At 46.1% G+C, this 16,001-nt stretch overlaps 1 protein-coding gene across 1 annotated transcript in view; it reads right to left on the reverse strand.

The window, feature by feature from the left end:
* Positions 1–2,898: 2,898 nt before the first annotated feature.
* The window catches only part of grin2bb (glutamate receptor, ionotropic, N-methyl D-aspartate 2B-b), a gene marked incomplete at its 3' end in the record, with an annotated part of 128,597 nt that continues 115,494 nt past the window's right edge, over positions 2,899–16,001 (reverse strand). Inside the window, exon 14 of the mRNA XM_080722205.1 lies at positions 2,899–5,214. Within this exon, the coding sequence (XP_080578331.1) occupies positions 2,899–5,214 (2,316 nt within the window). The remainder of the gene's footprint in view (positions 5,215–16,001) is intronic.

The following is a 16,001-nucleotide window of genomic DNA, read 5'->3' on the forward strand; positions in this document are numbered from 1 at the left end:
TGGTTGCATGTGTACACTCTCAAGAGTTAAATTAACACAATATTTGACAGTGTACTGACTCTCCACAACGAACATAATCTTACCCAGGACCTCAAACTTGGAACAGGAAGAAAGACACACTAATTCTTCCGTTTGTCAAACTCTTTCATCACATACATATTCCTATACATTACTGTTTCAATCCTATGAGCATAATGTTCAAGATATACCTTGATAGTTTCCCTTTGAGTAACACACACAAGGATGTATATGTTTGACAGTGCAGAGCTACTGGGATCATGGCTGTCGGTATGGATCTGTAAGTGGTAATATGTAGCTTTGATTTAGGTAGTATACAACATTGTTGTGAATGTCTGTGTTGGGGGCTGGGGGTGATCGATATAAACGGTAAGTTGCAAATAATATATAAATATGTTCTAATAGTTACTAATTTATTTCTAATTTATTCTCTTATAGTAATAATGTGCACCACTCTCTCTTTCCTCAAATATGAACTCCTACTACAGCTGGCAAAGCTTTATAGACCAGGGGTTTTCAAAGTGGGTGACGGGGTACCCTGGGGTGCCGCGACGGCAGTCCAGGGGTGCCGCGAGATCATTTGATAATATTTGAAATTTATTTGGACATTTAAAAATATATTTCTCTATCTCTCTAGGTCATCCTCAGACGAGCCTTCCATCGTCGCTTCCAGTAGTATCATTTTAAACTTGAAGTACAAAGTTATTTTCAGTCAGTTCTAACCAAAATGGCTATTATCTTGTTTTCCTCGCACATATAATCGCTAAAATATCCTATATTAATATAAGGTGCTGGGAGTGAAAATTAGGAATATAATAATGTAGGGGTGCCTCGGATGAAAAAAATATTTATAGGGGTGCCCCGAGCCAAAAAAGTTTAGGAACCCCTGTTATAGACAGTCATGAAATAATCAACACGCCAGAATGTTCATCCTAGTAATAGAGACATCTCTCCCACAGTCCATTGTGGCTGTGTCCTGACAAGTTAACAGTCATTTGAAAAAAAAAATAATAATAATAATAATAATAAAAATAAAATCAAACAATGGAATGCGATGAGAGGAATGTGCAGGCATTAAAGGTGATTTACCTACATTTAGTGCACTGGTTTATAGTTTGTTTGCAATGTGAACCATTATGTCTTTGAGGAAGCTACTGAAAAAAAAGGAATAATAATAATAATAATTCAGAGCTTAATTGAAAATAGACCAACCAAATTATAATGATATGATATGATATGATATGATATGATATAAAAAATATATAATTTTAGCAGTTACCGTCCTTGCACTTCTTGCACAGGCTGATTATAAGGACAAAGGGTATTTGTCATGAGGGTGCTTTGGCTTTGACCCTGGCGAGGCTTATCATTTGTTGCTTGGAAATCTGCTGGGAATGTAGGAGGAATGGTAATGAACCTTATATCAACTGCTGAATCTAAAATCTCCATTCTGGAGGGAGCGTTGGCAGAAAATGGCCGATCTACAAGCTCACAAGGCGTCGCGTTGCATTGTGATCTTTTAAAGAGTTTTGGCGAGATTTACAGTGCCAACTCAGGTCCCTTTTACAAAGTACTGTAGGGTCCAAGTGGTTAAGTTGATGTGTGTTCTGAAGGCAAATGCCTATAAAATGTGAACATAAAATGTTATTTTTCTTTCAGGTCTATTATTCTCTCCAGCACCCTTACTGTGACATTCACTCTGTATGCCAAGACCTTTTTTAGATGGATATGGATATGCACGTTTCTTGGATATGATACGCAAACAAGGAATTAGTGGCATAATTCACTCAAATGCTTACAGATGGGCCTGTCCATAAATAGAAACGCTCTTGTGTGAAGATCATTGTGAATCCTATAAGGCACATCCAGCTCTAAATGTGAGATCTACTCCATACTGCCAGGCAATAAATAAATAAATCATAAAATAAGAGGAAAATGGCAAATCAGTAAGAGGCTGCGGTTTCCACAGCTGTGATTATAAAAAAAAGAAAATCCTTTGCAATAAGTACACAAATGTACTCAGCAGGTCATGCCTTTCACATATACTTCACAGCACTCCAACAAAAGAAAAGAAACAATTCAAACATGGAGAAGGAATTTATAATAATAAAGAAGAAAGTCCACATTACAGGAACCCCAAAAAGATCTATACTAGTTTTAATCTTGGACTGTCAAATATTCTATCCGTCTCCTGTAATATTGGTAAGCTAGCAAAGAATCAACATTGGTACAAATATATAACAACATGAACTATTTGAATAAATAAAATAAAATAAAAACGAGCCCAAACTGATCATCATAAACATCGGAATCATAATCAATAGCATTATTAACATTATCAATACAAATTTAATTTAATTTACCCTGTTCAACGAAAGCTTTAATTTCTCATTCGTGATTGTATTTCCGTTGCTAAGCAAAACGTTTCTTTTGGTGTACGGAAGGGAGGGAATGACAATAAGGATTTGAAGGAGAGCAGAGATGGAAATTTTTTATCTTTGTCTTTCCCCTCCATTCCTCCCTCCCTTCCCATCTTCCTCTGAATCTTGGAGAGCAGCAGCAGAATCTTCTCTCTCCCAAAAAAAGAAGTGGAAAAAGACTTCACCAAAGCTTAGTCTGCCGTGGCCTTGGTTCATTGTCCAACTTCTCTCCATTTTAGAGGCATGAGACCAACATACAGAATACTTAATATATGGTCTTCCTACAGGAAAGCCATCAGCCTACTTTGCCTCTCGTTTTCCTCCCTCAATTCCTCTGTTCTTTTCTTCACATCCACCATCTGTCATTATCTCTTGTCTCTCAAAAGTCAGACTGATTCTGGACAGCTTTCCATGAATGTGTCTTTCATTTTACCCATCCCGTAGATCACCATCTTTCCTCTCAGACGTCAGACTCAATGCTGGAGAGCTTTTCATAAACGTGTCCATTGCTGGCACCGTTGAAAGGTCTTTGTCCCTGCCCCAGGCCTAATGCGTCCCTTCCACCTGGGAGTAACTTGTTGGTCCCGTGGTTCCCCATGGGTCCTCCCACCCCACCCAGACATAGCTCTTTGGGGAACCTGGGGGCCACATTGGACATCACCCCAGCGGTGGCCGACGCTGGCAAATAGGAAGCTGCTCCCATGGAGCCGCGGAAGTCCCCTCCTCCTCGGCTGTCGTTGAGTAGCTGCTGCTGCTGATGTTGCTGCGTCTGTGGCTTTTTGAAGTAGTACGGTTTGGCACCGTGTAAAAGACACTGGTCATCACCGAAGCTTGGGATGAAGGGGTTCTGGTTCACCTTATCTGGGTAGAGAGATTTAGACAAGGAGTAAGTCCCGGCCCCCCTGCTGCCACCACCACCACCACCACCACCACCGCCCCCACCTCCCATCATAGCTCTATCTCTGTCCCTCAGGTCTCTCTCCCCAACCGATCGCCGGTGCAACCCCCCATCGCTTCCATGGAATGAACTGAAGGAGGAGCCACCTTTTGCCCTATCCCCAATATCCCCACCGCCTGCATACCTCTCAAACATGTGGGCATAGGGGCTGGGGCCCTCCATGAAACGATCTTTGTCTTTCAAGCTCACACTTCGGGGTTGGGGGAGCTGCCCCCCGTTCCCCCCGCCTGCTCCTCCCATGCGACCAGCCCCTTCCCTCTGCAGGTCTACAAACGTGTCATAGGAGTGTTGCCTCCGCAAGACCCTCCCCCCTGGCCCTAACTTCCTGCGCTGCTGGGTCTGAGTTTGGGACTGGCTAATCCCTACACCACTCTTCCCTCCGCTAAACACAATGTTATTGTCTTCGCTGATGTTGTACAGATTGCTTGGTTGTTTCTTACAGGACTCACAGCGTTTACTACCAGCGGAGCTGGGGCGAGTGGTGGTGCCAACCCCGCTGGCTGAGCATGTGCCTGCCCTGCCATGGCAGTTATGACACTCCCAGTCGCCCCCAGCTATGCCTCCCCCTCCTATCCCAGGACCACCCTTCTCCCAGCAGTTGTGAGGCTGCTGCCCTACTGCCACCGAGCCAAGCCCGCTCTTACACTCAGACTTCTTGCTTTTACCTTTCAAGAAGTCCTCCACGGGAACTAAGCTCTTACAGAAACTGCCACCACTACCACTGCCAACACCACTTCCTCCACCTCCACCCTCCTGCTCCCACTTGGCCATGCCCTCCTTGGAGCGGAACTGGTCCGCGTAGAAATCCCTCAGGTTATCTTTGCGGAACAAGAAAGGTGAAGAATTACCCCCTCCTCCTCGTTTCCGCTCCACGGGCGGCGAGGCCGAGCGGTGTGCCGTGGGGCCGTGAGGGAAGTGGTGGTGTACGGTGTGGTGGTGGGGTCTCCTCCTGAGGCCGCTCAGCTCTAGCTCGTCCTGCTCCCGTCTGCACTTGGCCGAGGCTGGCCGCTTTCTCAGACTGTCCCTGTACTGTTTACGCCTCTTGGCGCCCTCCAGGTTGCCGTAGGTGACGGTGTGCGTGGAGATATCCGACGCATCGGAGCGGATGGTTCCGTCATCGCCACCCGATCCTCCCCCACCCCCACCGCAGTACCTGTCTTGACCCCCGATGAGCCCCATGCTGGATGTGCCTCCTTTGAAAGAAAACCTGCCATAGACATTGTTTGCCTTGAACCCACCCTGGCCAGAGCCCGCAGAGGCATGGCCGGCAATCAGGTCAAACTTATGGGTGTTCCGGTGGGTCATGGAGGCCCGGGGCTGGGTGGTGAAGATGGGTGCTACCCCTCCCCCTAAGCTGTCACAATCCAACATCCCACCCTCCAACGAGCTAGCGCTGCCTAAACTACGCGGCCTATTAGGCGGGGGTCCGGACATACCCAGAGCGGGGTGGTGGTGCAGGTAATGGTCCTGGTACAGGTTGCTGTCCTTCAGGGGCAAGTTGCCAAAAGTCCTCTCCACCTCCCCGATGTAGTCACTGAACATGTTGTCCTTGCAGTCTGCTGGATGGCCCGCCAGGCTGCGCCGGTGCTCCTGGATGTCGTAGATAGTCGACTCGCGGCCACCATGGCCGTAGTCCAGGGCAGCGTGTGGCGAACCGTTAACGCCCGGGATGGCAGTCATGTCCTTGGCAGTGCGGAGCAGCCGCAGGATGTTGGAGTGAGTGTTGTTCATCATGTTCATGTTCATTGTAGCGGAGGGGGAGTCCGTGGTGGACTTGTTTTCCTCAATCTGCACCCCATGGATGCAGCTCCAGATACCCTGGAGGGAGGGAACAGGACAGGAGCAGGGAGACAGAGAGAGAGAGAGAGAGAGACAAGGCATAAGAGGAAGTGAAGAGCAGAGACAGAAAGTTATGGCCACGTACTGTATGCATGTAGTCTCGCGTAGCCAGACAACTATTCCACAACCTCCAAATGCTATATAGAGTCTGGAACAACACCTCCTGAACGGCGAGTAATGGCAGCTGGCATTTCCATTCACAAATATATATTTTAAAATGTCATTTCTGCTAAACAGCAAGCTAAATATGCTTAGATGATTTTTATTTACATAATGATAAATGTGCGCGATGTGAGACGGAAACGGAAGTGAGGAGGAGGCTTCACTTCCACTTTAACCGATTACTCATCATTCTTCTTCCGTTATTCCAGACTGTATGACGGGAGCATTTCCAAATAGCGGAGTCAACAGTCTGGCCATGCAAGACTAGTATGCATGCAACCAGTGAGAGGAGAACAAGCCAACAACAGTCAAACAGAGATAGAGAAGTGACGTTTGATAGGGGAGAGGTTTGGCAGGTGGTAACACAGAGTTAAGGACCAAATGGGATTCAGCAGGACAGAGGCAGAATGAGACCGCCACACAAACAGACACATTAGACAGATCAACCAGCCAGCAGTCAGGTAAAGGGACACACAGAGAGCAAGAGAGAGACAGAGATTGAAGCAGAGAGGGATTAATGCATTGCCCTGTTCTGTCTGACCTGACTCTTGTTTACACACTATTAAACAGTAATAGGAGGTGAGTTAAAAGGTGAGTCTCAAAAACTATACCGGATGCATGTGCATGCTCAGTTTACAGGAGAGCAGAAATAACGTAAAATAACTGAAATACAAGATTCAGAATCTTCAAATACTTTATCATTCATCTAAAAGTCAGAGCTGAAATCTGTGTGTAAATATGAAAAATAATGCATACATATCAATATGCATTAAGCCTTTGGTTTTCACCACCAATCAATAGTTTTAATCAAAGTAATTAAATGTTATACTTTTATACTCATATAGCATCATCATCAAGGAAATGCATCACATCTTGACAGCTAGTTGGATGTGTTCAGTGATATCAGAGAATGAGTCAAAGCTATTTAAAATGTCAGTGTCCATGAGTGTTGACGTGTGTATTTTCTTCCAACAACGCCGGCCAGCCAAGCCGTGGGCAATACAAAATTCAGGACGCTCTTATGAAATAGACTTGCGCACACAAATTGTCATGGGCCGAATCTGTGCCGGATGGCCTATAAAAGCAGGACTTTGAAGAGATGGCGGCTTGACGGAGAAGTCAAACATGCATGTTTAAATGGCAGCTGAAGGGTTGTGTGGATGAGTACGAATGGCCAAATCCAAAAGGTCAGGGGCACACAGTACCCGTCAGCACAGCACACAGGCCAACATTCCTCAAAGGTGTCAACTTGTCACACAATGTTTCCATGTCTGTCTCCACAGTTACTGTCCCCGTCTCCGAGCCGCATTCATGAATCTGAATCTATAACTCTCTCTTTTATGCTTCCATTCTGTGTCGTTTCTGTCTGTCTCTCTTATCTGCATCGCTGGACATTCTGCTGAGCGGCAGACGCCCCGATGGGATTGTCTCTTTTTATCTCTACGCGTCTGTAGCGACTACGGCTGCCGGGAATAGAACAGAGGTTAGCACATCCATTCTTTTCTACGCTCCCGCCTTCCTGTTCGTGGCTTTCTTTCCTTATCATTCCTCACTATAACCAATCTCGTTTTCCAACTCTCTATTTTATTAGACTCTTCAAGTCTCACCACTTGTTCTTCCCTATTGTCTCCTCCCTATAATGTGTGTGTGCGTGTGTGTGAGAGCCATACTGTTTCCAAATCATTTCTCCTCTCCCTCCCACCTCAACTTGAGCTAAACCAGGCATAGAAAAGTGTAATGGAGTATTGGAAATCACCTGCCATGGGAAATAATAGCAGACACTCTTGAATAGTGTAGCTAAATGGATACTGTGATACAACTGACAAATACAATAAGCTTCGTGTGCGTCACTCTGAGCTAATAAGTAGTGAATCAGAATGTCTGTAAAATGTAGAAAACTGTTTGGGGTTAAAAATAAGCACTATATTGTGATGTCAATCAATTTAATAGAGGAGCGATATTCAAGTGGCCCCGGCCCTCACATGCCAAATTCAGCACCTGGGTCATTTTCTTGTGGCCCTGGAAGACATTCCATATTCCAATGTGAAAATAAAAATTAAGACCCCAATAGTTTTACTGGAGGACCATTTTGAATGTTTTTTCACAACTATCAACCGAAACTCGACTAATGGTTATTATTACCGCGCTCACATCAAGAAATGTTGCCTGATGTCCTTTGTTGTGTGTTACACAACACCATACTATAACACCATACTACGTATATCACCATACTGTAATGGGCTTATTATGTCCATTACAGTATGGTGACTTAATACTAGCTGTGAGTGGTAGAATCTCAGCGACACCTTTTCTTAACTCGTGGATATTCCCTTGAGCAGAAAAACTTCACAGGACTCCGTTGTAAAAAGAGCACAAAAACTTTACTTCCAAAAAATGTGTTCTCTGTTACAGAAATGATCAAAAACAAGTCTTAAACTCAAAAAATATACTACGGTCGAAAAACCATGTCGCTCTGACCTTGACTGAGGACAAACTGAATTCTGCACTGCCCAGAATCCACACAGGTGTTAGCATTCTTAATTAAGGTCCCAGTTACACAACCTGAGCTCTCTTCTTAAAGCTACAGTACAGCATTGTATATTAACCTAAAACATCACCATGAATTAAACAAATTATTAATATATTTTTTAGACTTTTAACTTAGCATATTTCACAATTGTATAAATAAGCCAAAGTAAGCCAAAAATATGAAATCACAAAATAATGCAGTAATTATTACAATAATCACAATAATCAAACTTGGCTCCCACATACCGGCCCCTTAATTGTACTCTTAACTGGAGACAATTACACAAAATATACATAACACTGTCATGGAGCCAAGACATTAAAGTTACTCTGTGTCTTCTTTCTTCGTTGTTTGAGGGTAAGGGGCAAAGTCTGTATTTAGGACTCACTCAGCCTCCTGGAGGAGGCAAATCTTCGTGATGGGCCTGTCGAGTGAACTGGTTTTGGTCTTGATACGGACCTGACGTACCAGTCCATACTTGTCTGGGATTGTCTGGATGATCCTTCCCATGATCCAGGAGTTGCGCGGTGCGGAGTCGTCAACGATCAACACAACGTCTCCCGTGGCGAAGTTGCGAGAAGGTCGGGACCACTTATGGCGCTCTTGTAGCTGAGGAAGATATTCTCTTGTCCATCGCTTCCAGAATATGTCTGCCATATACTGGACCTGTTTCCACCTCCTGCGTGCAAACAGATCTTGTCTATCGAACAGGCCTGGCGGTAGAGACGGCTTGGTCTTGAGGAGCAAGAGGTGGTTTGGCGTAAGCGCTTCCAAATCGTTTGGATCGCTAGACGTCTTGGTTATAGGCCGACTGTTGATGATGGCCTCTGCCTCACATAGCAGGGTGTGTAGGCCCTCCTCGTCGAAGGTCTGTAGCTTAAGAGTGGTGCTGAGGATCTTCCTTACAGACCTGATCATTCTCTCCCAGACTCCTCCGTGGTGGGAGCCGGTGGGAGGATTAAACATCCACTGGATGCCACTCTGACGTAGAGTGTCCTCAATCCTGGAGCTATTCCACTCTTCAATGGCTCTCTTAAGCTCACGCTCAGCTCCAACGAAGTTTGTTCCATTGTCTGAGCGGAGGATTTTCACCTGGCCTCTTCTAGCTATGAAGCGACAAAGAGCATGTATAAAGGAATCTGTATCCAGTGAAGACGCTACCTCTATGTGAACTGCACGGACTGCCAAGCATGTAAAAATGACACCGTACCTCTTCACCACACTTCTTCCACGTTTTACTTCAAACGGGCCGAAGTAGTCCACTCCAGTGTTGGTGAATGGAGGCTCGTCTGGCAGGACTCTATCTCTAGGAAGGTCGGCCATCTGCTGTTGTCCTGCAGCTCCATGTGAACGTCGGCAAACATGGCACTTGGAAAGGATTCTCCTTATAGCCGAACTTGCGCCAGGGATCCAATACTTTGATCGCAACTTGGAGAGCACATGATTGCGACCGCTGTGGCCCAAGTTCTCATGGATCTCCCTGAGGATCAGTCTTGCAACGTGAAGATTCTTGTCCAGGATTACTGGCTGCTTTGACTCCTCCGGCATAGCTGCCCTGCTGAGTCTTCCTCCTACTCTGAGGATGCCCTCTTGGAGGACTGGGTTGAGCTTGTAAAGGCTACTGCTTCTCTTTACGCCTTCACCTCTCTGAAGTGCAGCAATCTCCTTGGGGAACGTTGTTTGTTGACAGTAGCGAAGGATCGCCTGCTCTGCTCCCGTAAGGTTCTCCACTGTGAGCTTATGAGAGTCTGCTCTCAAGAGACTCGTCTTGAAGCTCTTCATCTCCTTGTCTACCTCAAGCGGAGAGAGAGTAGAATTCAACTCTTTCCTTTTACGCCCAAAGTTCAGTAGAATGCTCTTGAGCTTAAGCATCCAAGCAACTGCCTTCCTAAGGCGAATCCAGGAAGAGTAGTACTGCATGAACTCCAGCACAGCGTCTGCTTGATCTGTGACTGCAGTAGCACTGACCACGGCGTTCCTTACCTCTGGGTCCTCCGTGGTTAGGTCCCCAGGGTGGTCCAAGTTCTCGGGCCATTCTCCCATAGGCTTGGTGAGAAAGTCCGGCCCCTGTAACCAAGCGTGGGTTTGGAGGAATTTCTCAGTCTTGAGTCCCCTAGACGCATAGTCTGCAGGGTTCAGAGAAGTATTGACATATCTCCACTGACATGGTTTAGAGATCTTCAAGATAGTCTCCACTCGGTTTGCAACAAAGGTGCGGAATCTGCTTGTTCTGTTTCTTATGTACTTCAGCACGGTTGTGCTGTCCGTCCAGAATATGGACTCCTCGAGTTCCAGCTGCAGTTCCGATCTCAACATCTTGTCCATACGAGCAGCCATGGTAGCTGCCGTGAGCTCCATGCGTGGAATCGTCATGGGCTTGAGTGGGGCCACTCTGGCTTTCCCCATAACAAATGCACAGTGGGCCACGTTATTCCTGTTCCTCAGTAGCATGTAGCTAACTGTCCCGTAACCTTCTTCGCTCGCGTCAGCAAAGTGGTGAAGCTGACAGAACACTGCATCACCAAAGCCTGCAGGCTTGTAACACCTTGGGACTCTGATGTCCTCGAGCTGGTGGAGCCCTGTTCTCCATGCAGACCACTCATTGGCCAATTCATCAGGTATCAGGTCATCCCAACCTAACTTACGTCTGCAGAGCTCTTGCAGGATTCCCTTAGCTGGTAGCACAACTGGTGCCAGGATACCCAATGGGTCATAAACAGAACTCACGATGGAGAGGAGGTTTCTCCTGGTGGGTACTTTGTCTGGTAAGAAGACCTTGAACCTGAAGCTGTCTGACTGGGTACACCAGTGCACTCCCAAGGCTCTTTCTATGGGAAGCGCATCACGATCCAGGTCAAGCTCTTTCACCTCAGTAGCCCTCTCCTCTTCTGGGATGGCGGAAAGCACAGCCCTGTTGTTGCTTATCCATTTGGTGAGCCTAAATCCGCCCTTTCCACATACAGCTCGCAAGCTGTGGTACAGCAACACTGCCTCCTCTTCCGAATGGACTGATTTCAGGCAGTCATCCACGTAGAAATTGTGAAGCACTGTGTCGACAGCTTGGGCAGTGGATTGATCTCTGCTGTCTTCCGCACATTTCCGCAGAGCGAAGCTGGCACAGCTTGGAGACGAGGTGGCACCGAACAAGTGCACAACCATCTTGTACTCCTCCATCTCCTGACTGACGTCGCCTGATGTCCACCAGAGGAACCGGAGAAGGTCAGAGTCTTCATCTGGCACCTTCACCTGATGGAACATCGCCTCCACGTCCGCCATGACTGCCACTTCCTCTTGTCTAAACCTGGTGATGACACCAAGTAGAGTGCTTGTGAGATTTGGTCCTTGCAGCAGCTGGTCATTTAGAGTGGTGCCCTGGTACGATGCTCCGCAATCAAAGACCACTCTGAGCTTCTGCTTCTTGGGGTGATAAACCCCATGGTGTGGCAAGTACCAAACTCTACCATCATCACGGTTGAGGTCCTCGCTGGGTACCTTTACAGCGTAACCCTTTTCAATTATGCCACCTAAGAAAGCTGAGTACTCTGCGTGGAATTTTGGATTCTTCTCAAACTTCCGTCTCAAGTTTAGAGCACGCTGCTTGGCAATCTTACGGTTGTTGGGCATTCTCATGTCCTTGTTCTTCAGTGGCAGGGCGATGCTGTAATGACCATCCACAAGTGTAGCTGACTGTGAGGCCATGTCAAGAAACTGGAGATCTTCTCTCGACATCGCCAGCCTCTCGTCTTGCTCGCACTCAGGGAAGTCACTTTTGAACTGCTGACTCCAGAGTTCATCCAGTCTGGCAACCGATATACGGTTGGCTGAGATTTGCACCAGTGCACTTGTTGTTCCGTGTCCTGTGTATTCCCTGAGAGGTCCATTGATGGTCCATCCAAGCCGTGTTCTTACAGCATATGGGCCGTCATCTACACTGGCAATGACCTGCCAGGGTTCAATAGCCTTGGGTGCGTTAGTCCCAATAAGCAATCCTATCTCCGCATCTATTTTAGGGAGTGACACCTGCTGAAGGTGAGGCCACCTAATGACATCCTCTTGCAAAGGAATGTTGTCTTTAGTTGCTGGAATGGTCTTCTGGGAGTAGGTATCAGGAAGCCCCAGAAAATCATTACAGCCCAAACTGCTCACTTCTAAGCCCGACACCAAGTGGCTGTGAACAACCCTTTTGTCTCCCATGGTCTTCAGCAGGATACGTGTCTTTCTGCCTGTTATGTTGAGCTCTTGCATCAGTTCTTCGGTACAGAAGCAGGCAGTACTGCCGGGGTCAAGGAAGGCGTAAGTGGTAGTAACTTTTTGGCCCTTGTTGTTCTTGACCTGAACTGGAACTATTGCTAAGACACCTTCTGAGTTCTCAGCACCTGTAGCCCCACACATCGTTACGTCAGTACCCACGAACCCACTTACAACTGACTCGGTCGGTCTTTCTTCCTTGTTAGTCTCCCCTTCAGTCCCTGGTTCCTTGTTTGCGACATTATCTTTTACTTTAAAGTGCAAAACTGTAGGGTGTGACTGCGAACAGACTTGGCAGCTCATCTTCTCCTTACATGAATTACTCATGTGTCCTTGTTTCAGACAGCTGAAGCACAGACCCTTTGCTCGCAAGAAATCGATCTTCGTCTTATTAAGAGACTTCGTAAGCTTCTTACATTGCTCCATAGAGTGTTCAGAACCCTGACAAAAGAGGCAAGGTTTAGAAAAAGCAGAGACTTGTCTGCCAGTGACTTCGCTCTCTGCCTTAGGCTTAGGACTCACTGCTTGGTTACTGGTGATAGTTGCAGCTGTGGTGAAGCCTATCTTCCTTCCACTACTCTTGTGCAACCTCTCATCCACTTGACCTTTAGCTTGACTCTTCAAGGTAACGTCCTTTATTTCACCAAAGAGGGGGTGCAATGCTTCTTTAGCTTGCTTGTTGACAAAGTTCACAAGGTCGTTGAACTTGGCTCTGCGATTTTCTCTGTCTTGAATACCACAGACTAAGCTTCTCCACCTTTCCCTCAGCTTGTACGGGAGTTTGGCAATGATGGCACGCATGTTCGCCGTATTGTCTAGCTCTTCCATGTACTCCACATCAGTCATAGCATTACGACATCCTGTGAGGTAGAGGCCAAAGGATTGGAGAGCTTCTCCGTCATCAGACTTGATGCTAGGCCAGTCCATAGCCTTCTTTATGTATGCCACTGCGATCTTGTAGGCATTTCCAAAATGTTCTTCCAGCAGACTCCTGGCTTCTGTATAACCACGCTGGGGTTCCATATGGAGACAGCTCCTTATCAGCTCCCTGGGCTGTCCGTTGGTGTACTGCTCCAAGAAATAGAGCCGGTCTTTGTTACTGTCTGTCCTGTCCTCTACTCCATGTTCAAACGCTCTTATGAACAGCCGATATTCCAGAGGGTCTCCCTTGAACACAGGTATGGTCTGAGGAGGCAAAGAGGTTAACTTTTGTTGCTTAGCTAACATTTCAGCAACACCTTGTAAAGACACTGGTGTCATTGCCTGTGGTGGAGTAGGTGAAGCATTGCGAACATGAAGTTGTATGTCATTATTTGGCGCTGTGACAGAGGAATGCTTTGTTTGCTTATTAGCTAACAAGTCTATAGCTCTTTTGGACTCAAAATAAGAGTTCATTCCATCACGAGCTGATGCTCTGGATGCTCCTGAGGCTCTAGAAGAGGTACGGAAAGCATCAAACTCATTCAGGATCTTGATTTTTGCATCAGATGCTGCTAAAGCAGTTTCTATCTCCAGTGCCTGCTTTCTGCTTCTTATTCTAGCTTCATGCTCCTCATCCTCTCTTTTTAGTTGAGCTTCCATCTCTTCCCTTTCTCTTTTCAGTTTAGCCTCCCGTTCTTCCCTTTCTCTTTTCAGTTTGGCCTCCCGTTCTTCCCTTTCTCTTTTCAGTTTGGCTTCCTGTTCCTCTAACTGCTGTTTCTGTTTTAGAGCGGATGCTTGGGCGAGCAACGCAGCTCTCTCCAATTCTGTGGCTAGTCGAGCAGACATAGCAGCACTTGATGCACGAGAAGAACGAGAACCAGAAGCTGCCTTGCTCTTGCTAGGTGCCACGGATACACTATCTGATGGCAGCACCTCATCGTTACACTTTTCTGCTTCTGCAATGCGTAAATGAGCCTCTTCTATCCAAGCCTTAGCACTGTCTTCGAATTTGCTAAATGCTTCAGCCTTGGGTTCAAACCACGTGTCGTGATCTTTGTTCATTTCTTCTTCAGAAAGCTGTTGCAGTATTGCTTTAACATTGTTATGCAAGTCACAAAACTCCCTAAACAGACTGTTGAATTCCACCATCAAATGTGTTTGAATTACCGTTAGGGATTTATCATCACCTTCATCCATTAACTGGCGTATCTGGTTCATTTTACCAGTTAGTTTAGCTAACTTAGCTTTTCGTACATTAGAGGCACGTTGCCACTTCTCCTCCAAAGCCTTAGCTGTCAAACTCACAAGCCTTGCCTTAACAGCCATGGCTGGGTCTTCGTGCTCATCCATAGTTTTAGCAAACTGGCTTAAACAGTACACAGTCTGGAAATCACAGTCCAAAGAGTAGAATGACTAAAAGGCAGCAGGCATGCCCTCCACAATGATATCCAGGCTAGTAATGCTCGTTAAGTGACAAAACACCTGGCAGAGAGAGTTGAGCATAAACTTCGAAAAACAGCCGATCTACAAGTTACTCACGACCACTTTAACTTGGATGATTTGGATTTCTTCTTTCCTTGTGGTTTCCAATCCTTGAAGAACGTCCATTTATCCAAGTAGAGCAGGTTTTTCGACGAATGTGAGTGGTAGAATCTCAGCGACACCTTTTCTTAACTCGTGGATATTCCCTTGAGCAGAAAAACTTCACAGGACTCCGTTGTAAAAAGAGCACAAAAACTTTACTTCCAAAAAATGTGTTCTCTGTTACAGAAGTGATCAAAAACAAGTCTTAAACTCAAAAAATATACTACGGTCGAAAAACCATGTCGCTCTGACCTTGACTGAGGACAAACTGAATTCTGCACTGCCCAGAATCCACACAGGTGTTAGCATTCTTAATTAAGGTCCCAGTTACACAACCTGAGCTCTCTTCTTAAAGCTACAGTACAGCATTGTATATTAACCTAAAACATCACCATGAATTAAACAAATTATTAATATATTTTTTAGACTTTTAACTTAGCATATTTCACAATTGTATAAATAAGCCAAAGTAAGCCAAAAATATGAAATCACAAAATAATGCAGTAATTATTACAATAATCACAATAATCAAACTTGGCTCCCACACTAGCTTTACGCAGTTTGATGTTTGAGAGGAGAATCTCTGTGCCAGACCTTTATAGTGCACATGCAGGCATTTCATTTTAATTTGAGAAAATAGGAAGCAGGTATTTCAATATGTTCTTTCCATTGGTAATCGGCTAGGAAGCGTCTTTGTGAGAAGGGTGGTGGCGGCATGCTGACATGGTAAAAGATATTTCCATGTTCGTATGAATGAATGTTTTTTGTTTGAGCACCTGGCTGATAAAGGCACACGCTCTTAGATGTGTTTTCATGAACCGTTAGTTCAGAGTTAGAGCATCATGACATTGAGTGATTGGATGAAACACAAAGCTGTGTAAAAGCAAATGGATGAGATGGAGAACTGAAGAGAAGGATATGTTCTTTGGTCATGGTATTTTTTTCTTACGACAGCCAGTGCTAAAATGCCACAGCCCAGCCAGCACGCCCACATGGGTCCCGCATGGGTACGAGTTGGGCTACTTGGGTACCACGTGGGCATGGGCTTGATGTGGGCAAATTACATGGGTCCCACGTGGGATACATGTGGGATACCTGGGCATGGGTTGGAAGTGGGCTTTCCCACATGGTTCCCACATGGGCTACATGTGGGCTAACTGGGCATGGGATTGAAGTGGGCTGGCCCAAGTGGTTCCCACGTGGGCTACATGTGGGATAACTGGGCATGGGATGGAGGTGGGCTGGCCCAAGTGGTTCCCACATGGGCTACATGTGGGCTAACTGGGCATGGGATGGAAGTGGGTTGGCCCATGTGGTTCCC

Source organism: Nannobrachium achirus (genome assembly GCF_963921795.1).
Source record: "Nannobrachium achirus genome assembly, chromosome: 3".
In the NCBI taxonomy this organism is placed as follows: Eukaryota; Metazoa; Chordata; class Actinopteri; order Myctophiformes; family Myctophidae; genus Nannobrachium; species Nannobrachium achirus.